At 42.2% G+C, this 18,513-nt stretch overlaps 1 protein-coding gene across 1 annotated transcript; it reads right to left on the reverse strand.

Annotated features, from left to right (window-relative positions):
• Nucleotides 1–1,149: 1,149 nt before the first annotated feature.
• Nucleotides 1,150–14,538, reverse strand: LOC112590213 (serine/arginine repetitive matrix protein 1-like). Its single transcript, XM_025306095.1, has 2 exons — nt 14,241–14,538; nt 1,150–2,396 (listed from the first exon to the last, which is right to left on the reverse strand). The coding sequence occupies exons 1-2, from the start codon at nt 14,273–14,275 to the stop codon at nt 1,190–1,192; spliced, it is 1,242 nt and encodes a 413-aa protein (XP_025161880.1). The 5' UTR covers nt 14,276–14,538; the 3' UTR covers nt 1,150–1,189.
• Between the last annotated feature and the right edge of the window lie 3,975 nt (nt 14,539–18,513).

Genomic DNA, 18,513 nt, shown 5'->3' on the forward strand with positions numbered 1-18,513 from the left:
TGTATAATGTATAATAATAATGTATAATAATAATAATAATGTAATAATGTATAGTTATTACATTTATAACCAATAACATTTATACTACTTTAATTATCACATAAAGATTTTTCTTATAATAATGTAATAATGTAAAGTTATTACATTTATAACTAATAACATTTATACTACTTTAATTATCACATAGAGATTTTTCTTTTATTGTTTATATTTGTTCTTTTAATGTTTATATTGATTAAATATATTGAATAGATATACGAGGCCTGTTCAAAAAGTACCGAACCTTTGTTCGGCAAAATTACAGTTATTGATTTGGAGGTCTGAAACACTAATCCCCTTCAAAGTAGGTTCTTTGGTAATGCACACACTTCTTCCAGAGCTTCTGCCATTGTTGGAAACACATCCGGAATGCAGATTTTGGAATGGTGCGAAGCCGGTCTGTCGCATTCCGCATGATGTCCTCTCTTGACTCAAATCGGGTCCACTCTTTTATCCGCGAAGTGCTCATGGCATCGTCCTCGAAAGCTTGCTGAATCTTTCGAATGGTTTCCACTTGGGTGTCGCCAAGCGTTTGGTAAAATTTGATGCAATATCGCTGCTCAAGTTGTCCTGTCATTTTACTAAAAACTGAAATCCGACGATCGCTCACTACACGTCTTCATTTGTAGGCTGATTGGCAGCGACTGACACTTTCTGCGGGCGGGAAAAAATGTACAACTGCGCATGATTGTCTCCCCCACATCTCCACTGAAGGAAATCTCCCGCGCTTCATTGGTTTACGCGGGAAAAAATAAGGTTCGATACTTTTTGAATAGGCCTCGTATAGATATATAAAACTAATAGTAATAAGTAATAGTAATAAATAATAGCAATAAGCAATAACTAATAGTAATAAGTAATAGCAGTTATTTACTATGCCTCTTATATTAATAATATATAATAATATGTAATATAATAATAATGTATAATATATACTATGTAATATAATAATAATGTATAATAATGTATAATAATAATGTATAATAATAATAATAATGTAATAATGTATAATTATTACATTTATAACCAATAATATTTATACTACTTTAATTATCACATAAAGATTTTTCTTATAATAATGTAATAATATAAAACGTTTCACAGCCGAAAAGTTCACAATTGATATGACTTCGTCAAATAATTAAACATATTACGATGACGAAGATCTTTTATGAATGAAAAGTATTCTTTTATTTTCGGTCGATGGCGAGTATCTTTTCCTAAGACTACTACTGGATGTACTACTGGTGACATGTCCTTCAGTCTTTTTCATTTCTACCCTCTTCCTCGTCTCAGACTTTTGGATTTCCTTTAATTTTCTCTTGTCTTCAAATTCTTTTCTTAGTGTCCAAATGTCTTTTCTAGATAGATGAGTACTAGATATACTAGATATATGAGAAGATGACGAAATATTTCCATGGGAACTAGAGGCTGACTGTTGATGTTCGGAGGGAATAGCAGATGATGAGCGAATCTGTTTGTTAGCACTAGGAACCGACTGACGACGTTCGTGGGCACTAGGAACTGATTGATGATGTCCGGAGGAAATAGGAGATGAATATGTTTGTTTGCGGGCACTAGCAGTTGACTGACGATGTTTATATGCACTAGGGGTCGACTGACGATGTCCGTGGACACTAGGAGCTGCTGACTGATGATGATGTCCGGAGGAAACAGCAGATGAGTAAGTCTGTTTGTCGGCACTAGGAGCCGACTGACGATGTCCGTGGGCACTAGGAGCTGCTGACTGATGATGATGTCCGGAGGAAGCAGCAGATGAGTGAGTTTGTTTGTGAGCACTAGCAGTCGACTGATGATGTCCGTGGGCACTAGGAATCTCCCAGACATCATCTGACTGATGATTTCTGAAGGGAATATGAGATGATTGAGTCTGTACGTGGGCACTAGGAGCTGACCCATAATGTATGAGAGGAGGAGATTGAGGTCTGGGGTCAATAGTAGATGGGGGACGCAATATCTGTACGTAGGCACTAGGAGCTGACCCATAATGTATGAGGGGAGGAGATTGAGGTCTGGGGTCAATAGTAGGTGGGAGACGCAATATCTGAGGGGGTACACTGGGTAATAATCGTCTAACGGGTCTAACGGGTTGAGGTCTGTCTCTCATTTCACACTCTTGACTAGTTTCTTTCCGCGAATCGAGTTCCTCTTCTACCAAATCTCTTATCTTCTCTATTTCCTCCGAAGGCATGTCAGAGATCATTATAGCAACATCAACGTTTATCGATCTTGTTACCACATTTTCATTAACAATTCTTGCAGGGTTAACGTTAACCCTCATTGCAGTATCATATAGACCGTCCGTTGGACCTGCGTGTTGCATATTTGCTTTCGACCTATTTCATAAGAAATACCGGTGTTAACCCCTTCCACTCTACGATCACACTCATACAGAAACTAACGGAACTAACATTCACGACACTCATTAACACTACGATTTACGACTTGGTTCAATTATTCTGACAGCTAATATTTTATCCCGAGCTAATACTTCGACCTGAATTGCTTCTTGTATCTTAGGCAACACCAAATGGCAATGTTGTTATATAGGCCTAGCCTGTCCGACATCGATTTTATGTTTGGTCTAGGCGTTTAAAGAAGATTTGTTGTCCCGGAAACAGCTGACTCAACCAGAGCTCGAGGATGCCGGAGACGGCTAATTTAGACGCGTGGCTTTACAAATTGACGCTCGAGCAATTGCGTAAGCAGGCGCAGGATCACGGATTAGACGGCAAGGGCACCGCGCAACAGGTTCGTGCGCGCCTGTTGCAAGAGGCGCAGGCCTCGGCGGAGGGAGGTGAAAGACCACCCCCGGCGCTGGATGCGGTGCATTCGCGATCTTGGGGATCAATTTTTTATGCTTATTTAGGTTAACGATCGATTTCACCAGGAACGATTGGAGTTTTACCGGCGATTCGACCTTGAATTATCCATTTATTATCAGCAACAGACGCGAGGAGGCATAATACAACGGGATTCTGAAGTTATCATCAGACCGACGGAGATTAGACATATTTTTAGAGGATCTGCTACCAACCATGGTCGCGAGTCCGGGCGTTACGTCTCTCACAGTCGGTAGCAGATCTTCTAAAAATATGTCTAATCTCCGTCAGTCTTCTGGTAATAACTCCAGAATCCCGTTACATGCCTCCTCGCGTCTGTTGCTGATAATAAACAGATAACTCAAGGTCGAGTCGCCGGTAAAACTCCAATCGCTCCTGGTGAAATCGATCGTTAACCTAAATAAGCATAAAAAATCGATCCCCAAGATCACGAATGCATTGCATCCAGCGCCGGGGATGGGGGTGGTCTTTCACCTCCCTCCGCCGAGACCTTCGCCTCTTGCAACAGGCGCGCACGAACCTGTTGCGCGGTGCCCTTGCCGTCTAATCCGCGATCCTGCGCCTGCTTACGCAATTGCTCGAGCGTAAATTTGTAAAGCCACGTGTCTAAACTAGCCGTCTCCGGCATCCTCGAGCTTTGGTCGAGTCAGCTGTTTCCGGGACAACAAATCTTCTTTAAACGCCTCGACCGATTGTATGTGACTTTTCGACAAAGTTAGTCTTTTGTTCGCCTCCGTAGCGGTTAGATGTGATTCCTGTAACTACGCATATTTTTTATCATGGGGACTGCGTACGCGTTGTCCCTATTTTTATTTTACTTTCGTAATCGTTGACTGACGTAGGAGATAGAGTCTAACATTAGGATCGTGACATTAATGTTATATGTAGCGGCGAACTATCGTCATCCAATTTTGGCGGTTTTCGACCACTCGGAGATATATTTGTATTAGTTGCCCTGTGAAATCTTTTATCTAGTCTATCCATCGCGATGGGGAGTGGCCTCTTGATCTCTTGCTCTCGACTTTACCCTGCACTATCAGTTTTTCCAAGTTATCCTGGTCTCTTCGCGTGATGTGGCCGAAATATTGGAGGACCCTTCTGCGACATATAGTGTAGCGACATATCATCGATCAGAAATGTTGAGTTCATTAAGGTTTGATATGTTCGTTCTTTTCGCTGTCCAAAGAATACGCAGCATCCTTTTCCAGCGCCACATCTCAAGTGTATTTATGCGGTTTATTAGCCATTTTTATGGTCCATGCCTCTGCTCCGTATGAAAATAAGGAGAATATTAGGGAACGTACTAGAGCTATCTTTGTGTCTTTTGTTATTTGTTTATCCGCCCATATCTTTCCGAGGTTCGCCATAGCTGTTCTTGATATTCCTATGCGCCTTCTTATCTCCGTTTCGCCGCTCGCTTCGTAACCGCCTATGTTGGTAATTTGCGATCCCAAGTAGGAAAACTCGTTGACCATTTCAATCTCAGGAAGTAAATTGTTCAGCTGTACCATATTTTCTCTGTCAATCAGCATTAGTTTAGTCTTCTCTAAATTGATTTCTAGACCTGCCTCCTTGCTTTCTTTTTTAACCAATTCCAAAATTCCAGCCATTTCTTCCTCGGCTATCAGTGTGGTATCATCAGTATATCTTAACGTATCAGTGTAGACTTCTTAAAACCATCAACTTTTAAAGCGCTCCTCTAATTATTTTGAATATATTATTTTTGTCTTGTTTTGAATATATTAGTTTTGAATTGAATATTATTTTTAATGAAATTAATTAAAATAATGTGTATAATACCAAATTAGGGTATATATAGAAACTATCAAACCACAATAAATAGAAAAAAGTATACATGGATTGTGTTTTCCATTTAATATATCTTTCTTTTCGACCAACTTTCTGTCTTTGGCCAACTTTTTGTCTTCGATCAACTTTCTCTCTTGACCGGACTTATCGTCGGGAAAAATGTCTCTGAGCTTGTGCATATCTGTCAATTGGCTGTTTATGTTGGTCTGGACACTGCTTTTGTGTTCGCTTTCAACATAGTCTTCGCATTCGCCAACTGTAAAGTACTGAGCATCGTTATTAATTTGCTGTTTGTACGCCTCGACGTCGAGTACACCAACAACTTTTTGTCCTAATCGAATGGTAAGATAATTTGATGGCTCGCTGTCCTTCTTTCTTACCGGCGAGGGGTCACGGGACAATGAAATTAGTATTGAAATGTAATCTGGACGCTCTCGTTCATTTATCACATTCGGTTCAGAAGTTTGTCGAAAGTTCGGCCTTTCGTCCAGCACTCGCAGACTTGCTTGTTCATGAAACAAGGTTATTTGATTTTCTGGCCGCGGCGGCGCTAATTGATCTATCAATGAATATGAGGCAGAACTGTGATTTTTAGACTCACAACTTTCTCCGATTCCCTCTAAGAAAAGTATTAAATTCTCCTTCAAAGAGTCCTTTTGTCTGTCTTTGACAGCTTGTATGAATTTTTTACGTTGCTTGTTGCGTCTTCGAAGGGTAATTGCTGGTCCTCAATTTACTGAGGCGGAGAAGTGCGATCACCGTACAGAATTTCTAAACCTTATTTTGATTTTATTTCGTCCATCGTCACACCTGATTCTGTTCTTTCTTGGATACTTTCTATCAAAACTTTTTTTTTTTTAGTGGCTTTTTCGTGTAGCAAAAATGAAAGACACTTGGATAATTTTGATATTTTGTCTTTTAGAGACTGAAAATAAAATTTTATACTAAACAGCGACAGGTATCATCTAAGCACCGATTGTTGTCACAAGGAGAAAGAAGCTAAGGATTTCCAGTGTGGCCAGTTCGGACAGGTGGCGGCGAAATGTACGAAAAGTCTACCTATGTTAATGAGTGCCATGAATCGAACCATTTGTGCTTACGAAGCAGTCGTAATTAACGGTAAAGAAGTTGTAACCCTATTTGATATCGGCAGCAATGTATATTTAATGACGGTGAAGCAATATGTAAAATTAGATTTACCTGCGTTAGACGGTCCGGAAACTGTATATGAAGATATCGATTCGAATAATGTAACCACGTTGGGAAGCTTTGCGATTGATGCAACGATAGACGGTAGTACAGATCTATAGCCTTGTCATTCATATAATTTCTGATACATACTTGAATCATGATTTACTTCTGGGTTCGGATTTATTAAGACACGCGGATATATAAATAAACGGAACGAAGATTACGGTTACAAAACGCAAAAATGAGAACGACGCTATAGAATTTTCGCAAGATATTTCAGAAATGTTCTGTATCAAGGCGATAAAAGATTCTAACTCTGAAGTTGACGAGAAGTATCAAATTGATATGAATAACATAAACGATGCGGAGTTAAAATTGAGAAGGAAGTCGTGAAAAACTATAATCCGTGCGCAACGAAACATGTAGGAATTAAGCTCGATTTAATTTCAAAAGATAATATTCCGGTATATATGAGCGACCTAGGAGACTTGCGCCCATAGATAAAGAGAAGGTGAACGAACACATCCGAGAATGGCTTCAACTAGACGTAATAAGACCGAATACATCTGAATACGCAAATTCCGTAGTCTTAGTAAAGAAAGGAGATGACAAGACACGACTTTGGATAGATTATCGGAAGTTAAATAAGAAGATGGTGAAAGATAGGTATCCCTTGCTTTAATTGACAACCAACTAGATCGGTTGCAAGGATCGAGTATATTTAGCATGATTGATTTGAAAAATGTAGCGTTTTTCTATGTAGCCGCGAGCGAGAATAGTCAGAAGTATATTGCATATTTTTAGTGCCGGATGAACATTACAAATTTTGGGAATTCCTTTGGGTATTTGTAATGCGCCGGCGATTTTTCAAAAGTTTATCAACGCAATCCTTTAAGAACATATAACTAGTGGTAAAGTTCTTACCTACCTTGACGATCTTATTTTATATCTTCATATACTGAAAAAAATTAAGAATCCGTACGGTTTGCGATTCGAGAATGTGTATGTGTACTCTAAATCGCTACAGCAACCAAAATATCGTTACTTATAATAACAATATATACTTTGAAAATGTATTAACAGCAATAGATGAAATTGGTTATTTTACATTCTCAAATAATATTGACGTCATTCCATCGAACGAAGCATTACCAAATTCCATCTTTATCGTTGATAATGTTGTGTATGACAAGCAGGATCTGATAAAAGAATACCTTGCTGTAGGACACCATTCGATAGTTTTTATCTTTGTCAGACTTATGCAAAGATACCTAAGCATCTCATACGTGATAATGCCAATTTGCTGATTTTTTTTAAACAGGATGGCACTAATTTAAAGCATATATGCAACGATCATGTAAATACCGACATGTCGTATGATAAGTTTTGTTCAAGGTGCCGCGCATGTTGTGCGCAGCACAAGTATGGTTTCGTAGTGATAGATAAGAACAGTTCCATAGTCAATGGACGATATCGAAAGGAGTTTAACGAATTTGCGATACCGTAAAATAATTAATCGCCGTTCGTACGTCAACGTATACAGGGTGATTCAAAACAACCTTCCATTATTAAAAGTATAAAATCCTGATAAAATTCTAAAACAACTTTTCCTCTTGCAAAATTTTGGCAAAAGCTTAGATTTTAAATAATTAAAAAAAGTAGTAGACCTATTGCGGGTCGGGTACGGGAGGTAGACAGGTGCGGCGCAACTCACGGGTACTCCGCGTCAGACGTGGGCGCTAACGCGGAGTACCCGCAGCAATCAGCTGATCACACTACACATGTTATACACTAACTACGTTCCAATATTCATTGCCAGCATAAAAATCTGTATTTTCTGTGACGTTAGGTGATTGTTATAACGGGCAAAAATTTTGGAAAACAGACTCGAAGAGACCGAGAACGTGCTTGCATGTGTGTGCACGTACAATCCTGGCTGTACACCTGCGGCTGTCCGACCCGCAATAGGTCTACTACTTTTTTTAATAATTTAAAATCTAAGCTTTTGCCAAAATTTTGCAAGAGGAAAAGTCGTTTTAGAATTTTATCAGGATTTTATACTTTTAATAATGGAAGGTTGTTTTGAATCACCCTGTATAGATCGAAAATGGCAATAAATCAAGTCGACAGCACTAGCCATATGGAGGATCGCGAAAGAAGAAGAAGCGAAAGAAATTGCGAAAACGAGTGCCTCTATTCGCAAGAAATACCGTACTTTGAAGACAGGACAAGTTGAGAAAGATGTAGCGTTAGAGAAACAATTTAGACCTATCATAAAGCCTCTTAAACAGATAGCTGAAAGTGCTACGGCTGTCAAATCAGTTGATTCATTGTCGGAGAATATAGAAATTGGAAATACATCAACTGATGACAGAAAGAAACATCTGACGTCAACGCGCAGTACAAAGCGAAAACGATGTAACAATTAATCGATTGGCTCTGTTGCAACCACTACTCCGATTGCCGCTAAACGGTTACATGTCACCGTCAACAGATGTTTCTCTGGCAGCTTCCACGCCGACAAACACATTTTTTCACGGCAAGCCATCGCAAGAATTATCACATCCTGTCCCAACGACAAACACCGATGTTCGTAAGACAACCGTAAGATCCACTTGTTGGGCCTGAGTTACAAACATCCGAAGGAGAAGAAACGTTGTGTGATCATTTCGGTCCATTGGGACGAAAATACATGGGAGCAGAGGAATGACAAAGACAAGGCCATAGATTACGTATACGGCTACTTTAATAATAACGGAGCAATGTTCAGTGATAAACGCGATAAATGTGAAATGCAGTGCGATTAATATTTTCTCTGCTCTGTATACAGATAGCAGTGGTAAATGCAGTGCGATTAATATTTTCTCTGCTCTGTATACAGATAGCAGTGGTGCGATTACATGTTTGTATTTATATCCTCTATTACTCAATATCTGATTTAGAGGGTTGTGACTACATCTGTGAGTATTCGTTGCTAGTAGTGCATCTTTGTATTCTTGCTTGTCGGACTAGGTATATAGAGTAGCATTCGGAATTTTCATAAAATTTAGCTCATACAGACCGAGAGTTTCTACATACTTTACAACGCTTATATGTTATCATCAATACCAAAATCGATGATTTTGAGTGGAGCGGGCGCGGATGGGCCTCAATCGGTAATATATGATTTTAACTGACTTATGCTAATTATCTACCGTGCGTGTCAATAAAGCAGACATGCTAATTAGATAAATAGGTAAGCGATGCACAATCCGCGGGATTATCATGGGTCGGTACGTGATGCCACGTGACGAACGTGCTTGACGGCAGTCGAGCTTGCACGTCCGAAACGCGATTTGCCACAAACGTTTTCCAGCGCGATGGATGATGCGTAAATAGGTAAGCCACGTGAACGCGACCGTAGAGTCCGTTCAACAAAAACAGGAGACGTTGTGAAAATTAGCGGAAACCCGAACGAATTCAAGGAGCCACGCGAGCAACACAGTAGCTGATAATTCGAGTCGCGGTACGCTGAGAGGAGTTAGCGGAGCGACCCTCGATTTACCCGCGAACAAAGTGATTGTCACGTTATTCGAATGCGTGACAACCTTTAAATAAACAACTACGGAATAAGCGGCGTTAGAAGCATCCGCGAACCCGTGCAATTCTGCGTAGAGAAGATCGCCTCCGTGTCCCGTCCATCGAGGAATTCGCAACCTGTCGAGAGATGCTAGACCTAAATAAATAAATAAATACTTTGCCACCGCGCGGGAAGCGGATCCGGAACGACCTCAAGATTCTGCATAAATATCTTTGTAATGATTGCGATCAGAGTGACCCAACCCAGGGGGTCATAGAGTTTAGCGATAGCCGAAAGAATCGCGCGCTTGCTAGTCGAAAGTTTATCTATCAATCCTACCTTCAATTGAAAATAATCGAGTGCAGGATTCCATCCAATTCCGAAGATCTTGATACTTTCATCGATCATGAGCCCCTATGTACAGGCGAGTCCATGATTTTCTTCGTCAATATCGAAGAGTAGAGAGGAAGAGTTGCTGGCCCATTTGCGCAATTCGAACCCATCGCGACGAAGAGGCACAATCAACTGGTCGCGGGTTTGACGTAAAAGTATCGCTCCCGAACAGAACATCATCGACATAAAGATGATCCTTTAGGGTCGGAACCACGAGTGAGTATCGTGAGCCTTCGTCCGACGTTAATCGTTTAGTGACTCGTAAAGCGAGAAACGGAGCGCAAGACATCCCGTAAGTGACCGTTAACAATTGATACTCGACAGATCGAGAGGAGAATTTTTCCATAAGACGCGCTGATAATTAATATTAATATCACACGAGTCTATCTGAATTTGGCAATACATTTTCGCGATGTTGGCCGTGTACACATATTTAAAATTACGCCATCGAAGAATGACCGCAGGTAACTGCGTTTGCAACTTCGGACCGATTAGCAAATGATCATTGAGGCTAAATCCGTTTGAAGTGACACTTGACACGTTAAAGACGACGTGCAAGTATGTCGTGCGACTATGCGCACGAAAGACGAGATAATGCGAAATATACTGATCGCGTGACTCGGATGACCCGGAGGCTCGACACATGTGACCTAGACTTTCATACTCGCGTAAAAATTCGTCATATTCTTTACCTTGTGCGCAATTAGCAAGTGACCGACGAGTAATAGACTTAAGACATTTCGCGGCTTGACATCGCAATTCTCCGATAACGATGGGCGGGCCAGTCTTGAAAAATAGGCATACAATGTATCGTCCGTCGGGAGACCGCGAATACGTAGAGCGGAAATGTTCCTCGCATTGTTCATCCTCCGGCGACTGTACTGATGCGCGTGGAAGCTCTTCAACTTCCCAAAACCGATGGAGCTCTTGATCAAGCGATGGAGCGGTGAGACAATGATAAACGGACACGCTAACGGAGGGCGGAGCGGCCGCGGGTCGCGCAAATGATTGAGAAACGGTATCATACCTCGCGTCGAGTGGTCCGGCAATAACTTACCCAAAAATTGAATTTTGAACGACGGGCTAACCGAGAGCTTACTTGCGAAAACCGTCCCGAAAAAGAAACGCTGTAAAGATCCGCACCGACAATAATGTCGATCGGATCAGCATTCGTCGGATTCGGATCAGCCCACGGCATATCGGATAAGTGCGTCAGACAAGAAGCGTCCGCCGCGCAATTCGGAGTGAGAGATTTTTAAATTAAAGCGATAGTTGAAAACGACAGAGACAACGAATTCCGAGGAGACACGAAGACTTCAGTTGCAAAATGAATCATGCCAGTATTGACGCAGCAGCAGCCGACGGCAGAGACGGAGGTCGGCATGCGTAGGCGCCTCGTGCGCAAAATCTGCGCTAATTTCTCCGTAATAAAAGTCATCTCGGAACCCTGATCGAGTAACGCGCGCACCGTGACCGATCGGCCGTATGCTGAACCGACCCTTATCCAGGCTGTTGCTAACACCACCCATGCGCGACGCTTCGCGAATGTCGAGGCGAGCAACGAATGCACTTCCGCGTTAAGTTCACCCGGCGACGACGACGGAGCAGCCGGTGCCGCCGTCACAAGTACATTCGCGTCGGAATCCGAGACCGCGTGCAATAGAGAATGGTGCCGTTGATGACAGATTCGACAAGAGTATTTACTCTGGCTCATTCTTGAGCCGAATGATTCTGACTGAGACAATTAAAACAGCGGCGATGCCGTTTAACGAGATCTCGCCGCTAGCTCGGATTTCCGCGGACGAAAGACGGACACGCGCTAAAACAGTGACGAGCCTTACAAATCGGGCAAGATGACTGAGCGGACACAAATGCAGTCGCGGCGTGAACCCGCGTAACAGACGCAACTTTATTTGTCGACTTGCCGGACGAAACGTTAGCGAACTCCTCGAGAGCCCGAATTCACGTCGCGAGAAAGTGAGTCAATTCATCGAAGGATGGCGGTTCGGTTCGATCACAAGTTTCAAGCCTTGCGAGTAACTCGATCTAATTTTTGAGTGATAATGTGAATGAGGACAACGTGCCACAACTCCTCGAAAGTTCATTACAAATTATTTAACAATGCGACCGCGATGTTGACTTTGTCGCAGAGCGACTGTAATTCGCTCACGGAATTTCGCGACAACGATGGCAAATTTAGCAAAGTTGACAAATGTACTGTCAATAAGCGACGCTTATTTTCGTAACACGCGGTCAAAGCGTTCCATGCTACGTTGAAATTCTCGGCGGTAACAGAAAGAATCGTTATACATTCGAGCGCACGGCCGGAGAGACACGACGTAAGAAAATGCACGCAGGCGAAATCGTTCAAATTTTTATTATTAATAATGAGCGCGCTGAAACGATCATGGAAACGATCGGTCACGATGCCAGTCACTCAACGACACTCCAGAAGAACACGAATTGCCTTCTCGCTTGCGCCCCAGATCTAGCTCGAAGAACCAGAAATGTTTCCGTATGACCGGTCACACACATAAACCATTCGCCGGAACTATTCAGAAAAGAGCGTGGAGGCGCGTTTGGAAATGTCTTCCGCGCAGAAGGGCGAAACGCGAAATCAAGAACATTGAATCTCGCGCGCACAAATTCTTTATTAATTTCTCCGAAACCAGACCGTCGACAAGCCCCGAAATTTAACGATCGCAAAAAAATGAGAACAAAATAACTCCAAGCGCTTGCTAACGAAGCACCGATTCGATAATGCAATCGCGCGTTGAGAAATTTTACTTGACTCGAGAGCGAAGAATAAAGTTTCGCAAACTCATAGAACCGTTGTTCGGAGCTTAGATCTTCGAAAATTCGCAAAACTCGCACCGGTCGTTGATCTACGAATTCTTATTCTAATCCTTCGCAGATCTGGCACGCGCTGATTAGCCCGAGAGCCCGCAACCCGACGGCTTTGATGCCTCCTGCGAATCGTGTCCGCGTTCGAGGCTATTGTTAGCACGACAATAATTTTGACGTTCATTGTTTTGATAAGGAGTTTGACTAAAACCGTAGGATCACAAAAACATCACGCCCAACACGCGTGACGCTGATCTGGAGCTTCCAGAAGATTCTTGCTCGGAATCTTCTAGAAGGCCAGGACACGCTTCAGATTATCGAATCCGAATACAGTATACAGGCATACAAAAAAAAGTGGTCTGTTCTTTTGATCAGATCACTATGCCCCAAAATATTTTGGCCAGCTGAACACGAATCCGGTGTTGAGATTGCTTCATCATCCTTCAGTTTTTGTAAAACCGCAAAAAATGCCTCAAAATTCCAAAAACCCGTCAAAACATCATTCCATTAAAGGTCGCCGTTAGACGGAGTTCTGAAAACGGACACCAATACCATATCCTTATATATTTAAACCTACTGAAGACAAATCCGGTGTCAGAATTGCTGATGGAGCTGATGGAGAGATTCGTTGTCTCTGTCGTTTTCAACTATCGCTTTAATTTAAAAATCTCTCACTCCGAATTGCGCGGCGGACGCTTCTTGTCTGACGCACTTATCCGATATGCCGTGGGCTGATCCGAATCCGACGAATGTTGATCCGATCGACATTATTGTCGGTGCGGATCTTTACAGCGTTTCTTTATTCGGGACGGTTTTCGCAAGTAAGCTCTCGGTTAGCCCGTCGTTCAAAATTCAATTTTTCGTTGACGCCTTCATTAAGTATATAAAGTTATACGCTACTAAGAGCACGATCACCTCCGATGTTATAAAATTACTTCAATCCTACTTTGAACGTTACACCGAACATTCGACCGTTACGTATTGTTTCAGACCGAGGAACCTGTTTTACGTCCCGCAAGTTTAAAGCATTTCTAGACGATCACAATATTCAGCACGTTAAAATCGCTACTTCTTCTCGCCGAGCAAATGGTCAAGTACACTGCAAACTCAAGTGTGTTATTTTGACACGTATAAGCTGAAGCTTTCTTTACGCTTTTACGCGTTTCTTGTCGTCTGAAATCACGTTATTTGATGCATTTCGATATCACTTAACGCGTTTAAAAGCGTTAAACGACGTAATTTAAGACGACAAGATATGCGTAAAGTTTCAACTTATACACGTCAAAATAATATACTCGGGTTTGTAGTATAGAGAGATACAATCGCACTATTTTACCTATGTTAGCGAAACTAACAGCGGAATACACATTGGAGTAATGTTCTTAAAGAGAACTTGTGACTCCAACCGTAGAATTCGTATGCAATAATACTATGTCAAAAATCACGAATGAGCGCTCAAGTATATTATTTTTCGGTATGCAACAACGAGGAAAAGCGATAGACGGTTCCGCTCGCTCGCGGCAGCCGTCCAAGAAACTTACCTCATGTATTCCTCCATGATGATGTGTCGGCCCATGTGTTGGTGATTAGTTGTTGATCAAGTGTTTATCAGGTCAAGCAGTGCAGTGTTGATTTGTTATGCTGTCACTCGCTACTCGCCTCTTGGTGAGAACAGCGAGTTCACAAAGTTCTTGTCTCCGCGCCAGTACTCGGTGCTGAGTGCCCCTATGCTTGATCTTAGAGTCTTTCTTTCACTTTCACGTAACCACAAAATGCTCAGTGTTGCGAACTTGTGCAATTGCGCTTTTGTGAGTTTCCACACCTCTTGCCCCGGAATATTATATCTGTGTTCGCCCGGAAATACAAAATGAGACGAACCGTCAAGACATGAGAAGTGTGTTCACCGTCGCGTAACACACACTAGAAAGCAAAACGGTTTCGACAATTTTTTTTCTAGTAACATGATACTAAAAAAAACTTGTCGAAATCGTTTTGCTTTCTAGTGTATGTTACGCGACGGTGAACACGCTTCTCATATCTTGACGGTTCGACCGCTCTCTAATTTCGAACACTTAAGGCCGGTCCAAAATAGGTTGCTACACCCAGTTGCGAAGGATAGCAACTACTAGTTACAAAGTGCTATTTCGAGTTGTAAGAGACAATTGTGATTGCCAAATTGTGGTTGCCAAGAAGTTAAAAATTAGGCAACTCTCTTTTAGCAACCACAACTGTCTTACGACCGAAAATAATACTTTGTAATTAGTAGTTGCTATCCTTCGCAACTCGCAACTGGGTGTGGCAACCTGTTCTGGACCGGGTTTTAGTAAACTGACCAACTCGGTCGGTTGTCGGGAGACAACTGAAATTTGGGTGCGGCTGATGGGAATACGTAAAGTAGGGAGTCCCCCACTCACTAGAGAAAAAATATTTTCTACGGGAGGTATGTAGGAGTGGGGTTATTTAGTGTCGAACGTTCTCCCACCTATCCCTTAAACCGACCAATCACGTTTGAGAAGGGGATATAACAGGATATACGGGAGAAAGGAGGGCAGAATAATATACAGAACACCGACATAACTGAAACGCTATACCCTCCCTTCTTCTTCAACTCGACGAAAGTGGGGCGCCCATCATCATCCAGCCCACTGATAACACGAGTACGAATCGCAACAAGGTAGATTTATCGATTTACTTCGAGGAGGGATATCGGCGACTAGGAAAGGGAATGCAACGAAGGAAATAGCGGAGGAGTAGGAGAGAACGAATCAGCGTGCAGGTCACCGACATAACTGAAACACAGTACCTCCTCCTTTCTTGAATCCGCCAACCTGAAGCCAAGCATCAGCTACTACCCCAACTGACAGCGCAAATACCAATCGCAACGCAAGATAGATATACCCTTCTACCGTAGGAGGGATATGTCGGAGAGGGATATTGGCAAAGAGTATAACGAGAGGAATAACGAAAGAGTAGGAGGGCGATTATTGCGTAGGTTCCCTTCCGTAGCCCAAAATCAATATTCCCACTCTTCCCACTCCAAAAGCTCAGCGCCAGCAGTCAGCATCGTCACTTCGTGAATGTCACATCTCACGTTGTGAAACTTCCATCTCGACGGCTCTTCTGGAAAGTCAGACCAACACTCCATCACCAGCTGCAAAACGAGCTCCATAATTCCATAACGAGCTCCACAACTCCATAACGAGCCATAACGAGACGAGCCACGACACTTGCTACAGCATATTGGACAGATATATTGTAAGTTTTTAATTGCATAATATACACCCTCTGTCCCAAAAATAACCGACATAGACTCCAAATATCGAGTTTGTTGACATATTCAAATTGTTTTAAATAGTTTTCAATGCTCGTATGTGATATGTTTAACTTCTCAGTGATTTCTTGTGTCGTATAATGGCGGTTGGATCAAGCAATGTTTTTATTTTGTCGTCATCGACCTCAATTGGCCGGCCTAATCGCAGTACATCTTTCACAAAAAAATCTCTTGAACGAAAACGAGCAAACGCTGACACACGTTCTGTTTTATTATATAAGAAAGAACACCTGTTCAATCAAAATTGAATTTTATATTGCCGCGCTATTTCAAATATTTCATGTAAAATGTCGAAATGCTCTTCCGAAATTATGAGTGTCAGAAAAAGTTTGTCCAACAGAAGTTGCATCGTACAGAAAGAGTCATCAGATGGTAGTGATGAATTTTTTTATAGGTAAAGTTGCTTCAAAGATATAAAAGTTACCTTTGTTTTTTAAATGGAATACTATGTTTTTATATCTACCATCTGATAGAGGTTGCTAAGACAAATACAACGACCTACAACACAAGATCATTCATAGTCATTAAGGTCGCTTACGTTTACAAAAGGTGCTCAAAGTCAATCGTCGGCATCGAGGCAATATTATAGTCTTTCTATCGCCGATTCGGTTGCACGTCTTATTATTTTGAAACTTATTGAAGCATGTGTTGTAATAATTCGTGGTAAATATACAGAAGTACACAGTCAGCTCCGATTTTAATGAGACTAGGATCATTCGATGCGTTTTTGCACGAGAAACAACTCTTTCCTTTGGCAAAATCGTCGCTCAGTTCCGCGAAGCGAGATATGAAGCGTTAAAGCAGATCATAATTCAGGTTAGGAAAGCTATTATATCGGCGAACTTTGGCGATATAAACATGCCTCGTAACTAATTCCGAGTGTTCCGTGACCTTGATGTTGACATATCTAAACCGATTTGTGATATCGTTGCTCAGTAATACATTCGTCGCCTAGAGAAGTGCGTGTATTCGTGCATTATTCCCGCCAATAATAGCAATTTCTTAACACGACATAAACATGCCTCGTAACTAACATAAACTTCCCGAGTAATATGCAAAAAGTTTTAGTCCGTGCTCACTGTTCGTTAAAAAGTTATTAACAAATGAAGTTAGTGATAAGAGTTTGCACCGAGCATGTGTACACACACACACACACACACACACCGAAGGGGGTGTGCGGGGGGGCCTTCGGCCCCTCACCTGCACCCCCCTCGAGGGTCCACGGGTGCAACTGGCTTCATGTGGAAAATCGCAATAAGTCGCAAACTCACATGTAACTTTCCATATGAAGCAAGTTCACCCGTTAAAACGTGTCGAATGAGCCTAGTCTCATTAAAATCGGAGCTGACTGTGTACTTCTGTATATTTACCACGAATTATTACAACATATGCTTCAATAAGTTCCGAAATAATAAGACGTGCGACCGAATCGGCGATAGAAAGACTACAATATTGCCTCGATAGTGACGATCATTGTTCGCGCATCAGTTATAGGTCTAAGTTGCTTTAAAAATAAATTCTGTCGACTGGGCATTGCGGAGCTCAGCGACAAAGAATCGAGAAATTTCCGCGAGCGTGCCTCTTTACGTAACGCGTATCGGACGTGTGCCACACCCATGTCACACGCGTGACTAACGCTCGTCTTCGCGACTCATCTCATCTTCATATAGAAAAAACGGACAAGGTGCCGCGAAGTCGAGCGAATCACTTCTAGCCACCGTGTACTCGGCGGAGTTGAATTTTCGCTCCGTTTCTCGGGTCAATTGCACTTTTTCTCAGTCAGCCGCTAGCACCGCGTTTCAGGACGAATTCGTTGCTGCCTATATTCGGTGCTCATACTATTAATCCGAGAAATCGTCCACGGAGAGCGGAGCTGCGACTGCACTCACGCGCAAGAGGCACGTTCGCGCTCTTTTCGCAGACTATCCATATCTCGCCTCATTTGTTATCATACGCCGCCTAGGAATAAAGGTTCAATCGGTTACGGTTGTCGTTCGCGCCGTTCAATCAGCCAAGAAGATTTCCGCGTATGTCACGGCGAGATCTCCGATTCGACGCATTCATAAGGAGATTTCTGCCGTGAACGCGAAGGCTGCCGTGCCGCGGCAAGATCTCCGTTCGCCTTAACCGACGCAACGGACCGACTCTACTCGTCGTTGTGTATGACATAATAAAGTTTAGTTTTAGGATTTTGGAACTCTGAACACCGATCATTTTTTACGCTCGCCTGCTCACTTGTCCATTTCCGCGCTACGTACGAGGCGGTTCTCGGCGTTCGTTCGCTACCTCTCGACGCGAACGAAGGAGGATAAGTAAAAGATTTTTGCCCAAAAAGGTGTAAATGAAAGTAGCATTGTTTTGTATAGATTTTGATCTGCTGAACACGATAAAACTATTAACAAGTTCATGGGGCATCGGGAACACTATGAAAATTGAGCATAAACATGGTGTCTTCTTCAAAAAAGTGTGCGTCAATCGAAAGT

Source organism: Harpegnathos saltator, unplaced genomic scaffold, assembly GCF_003227715.2.
Source record: "Harpegnathos saltator strain DR-91 unplaced genomic scaffold, Hsal_v8.6 scaffold751, whole genome shotgun sequence".
In the NCBI taxonomy this organism is placed as follows: Eukaryota; Metazoa; Arthropoda; class Insecta; order Hymenoptera; family Formicidae; genus Harpegnathos; species Harpegnathos saltator.

Excerpts from the sequence above, each read along its gene's own strand:
- LOC112590213 (XM_025306095.1), bottom strand. The coding sequence starts at position 14,275 with ATGGGCCGACACATCATCATGGAGGAATACATGAG. Across the intron at positions 2,397-14,240 it reads ATCATGGAGGAATACATGAG|GTCGAAAGCAAATATGCAAC; the intron begins GTAAGTTTCTTG and ends CTTATGAAATAG.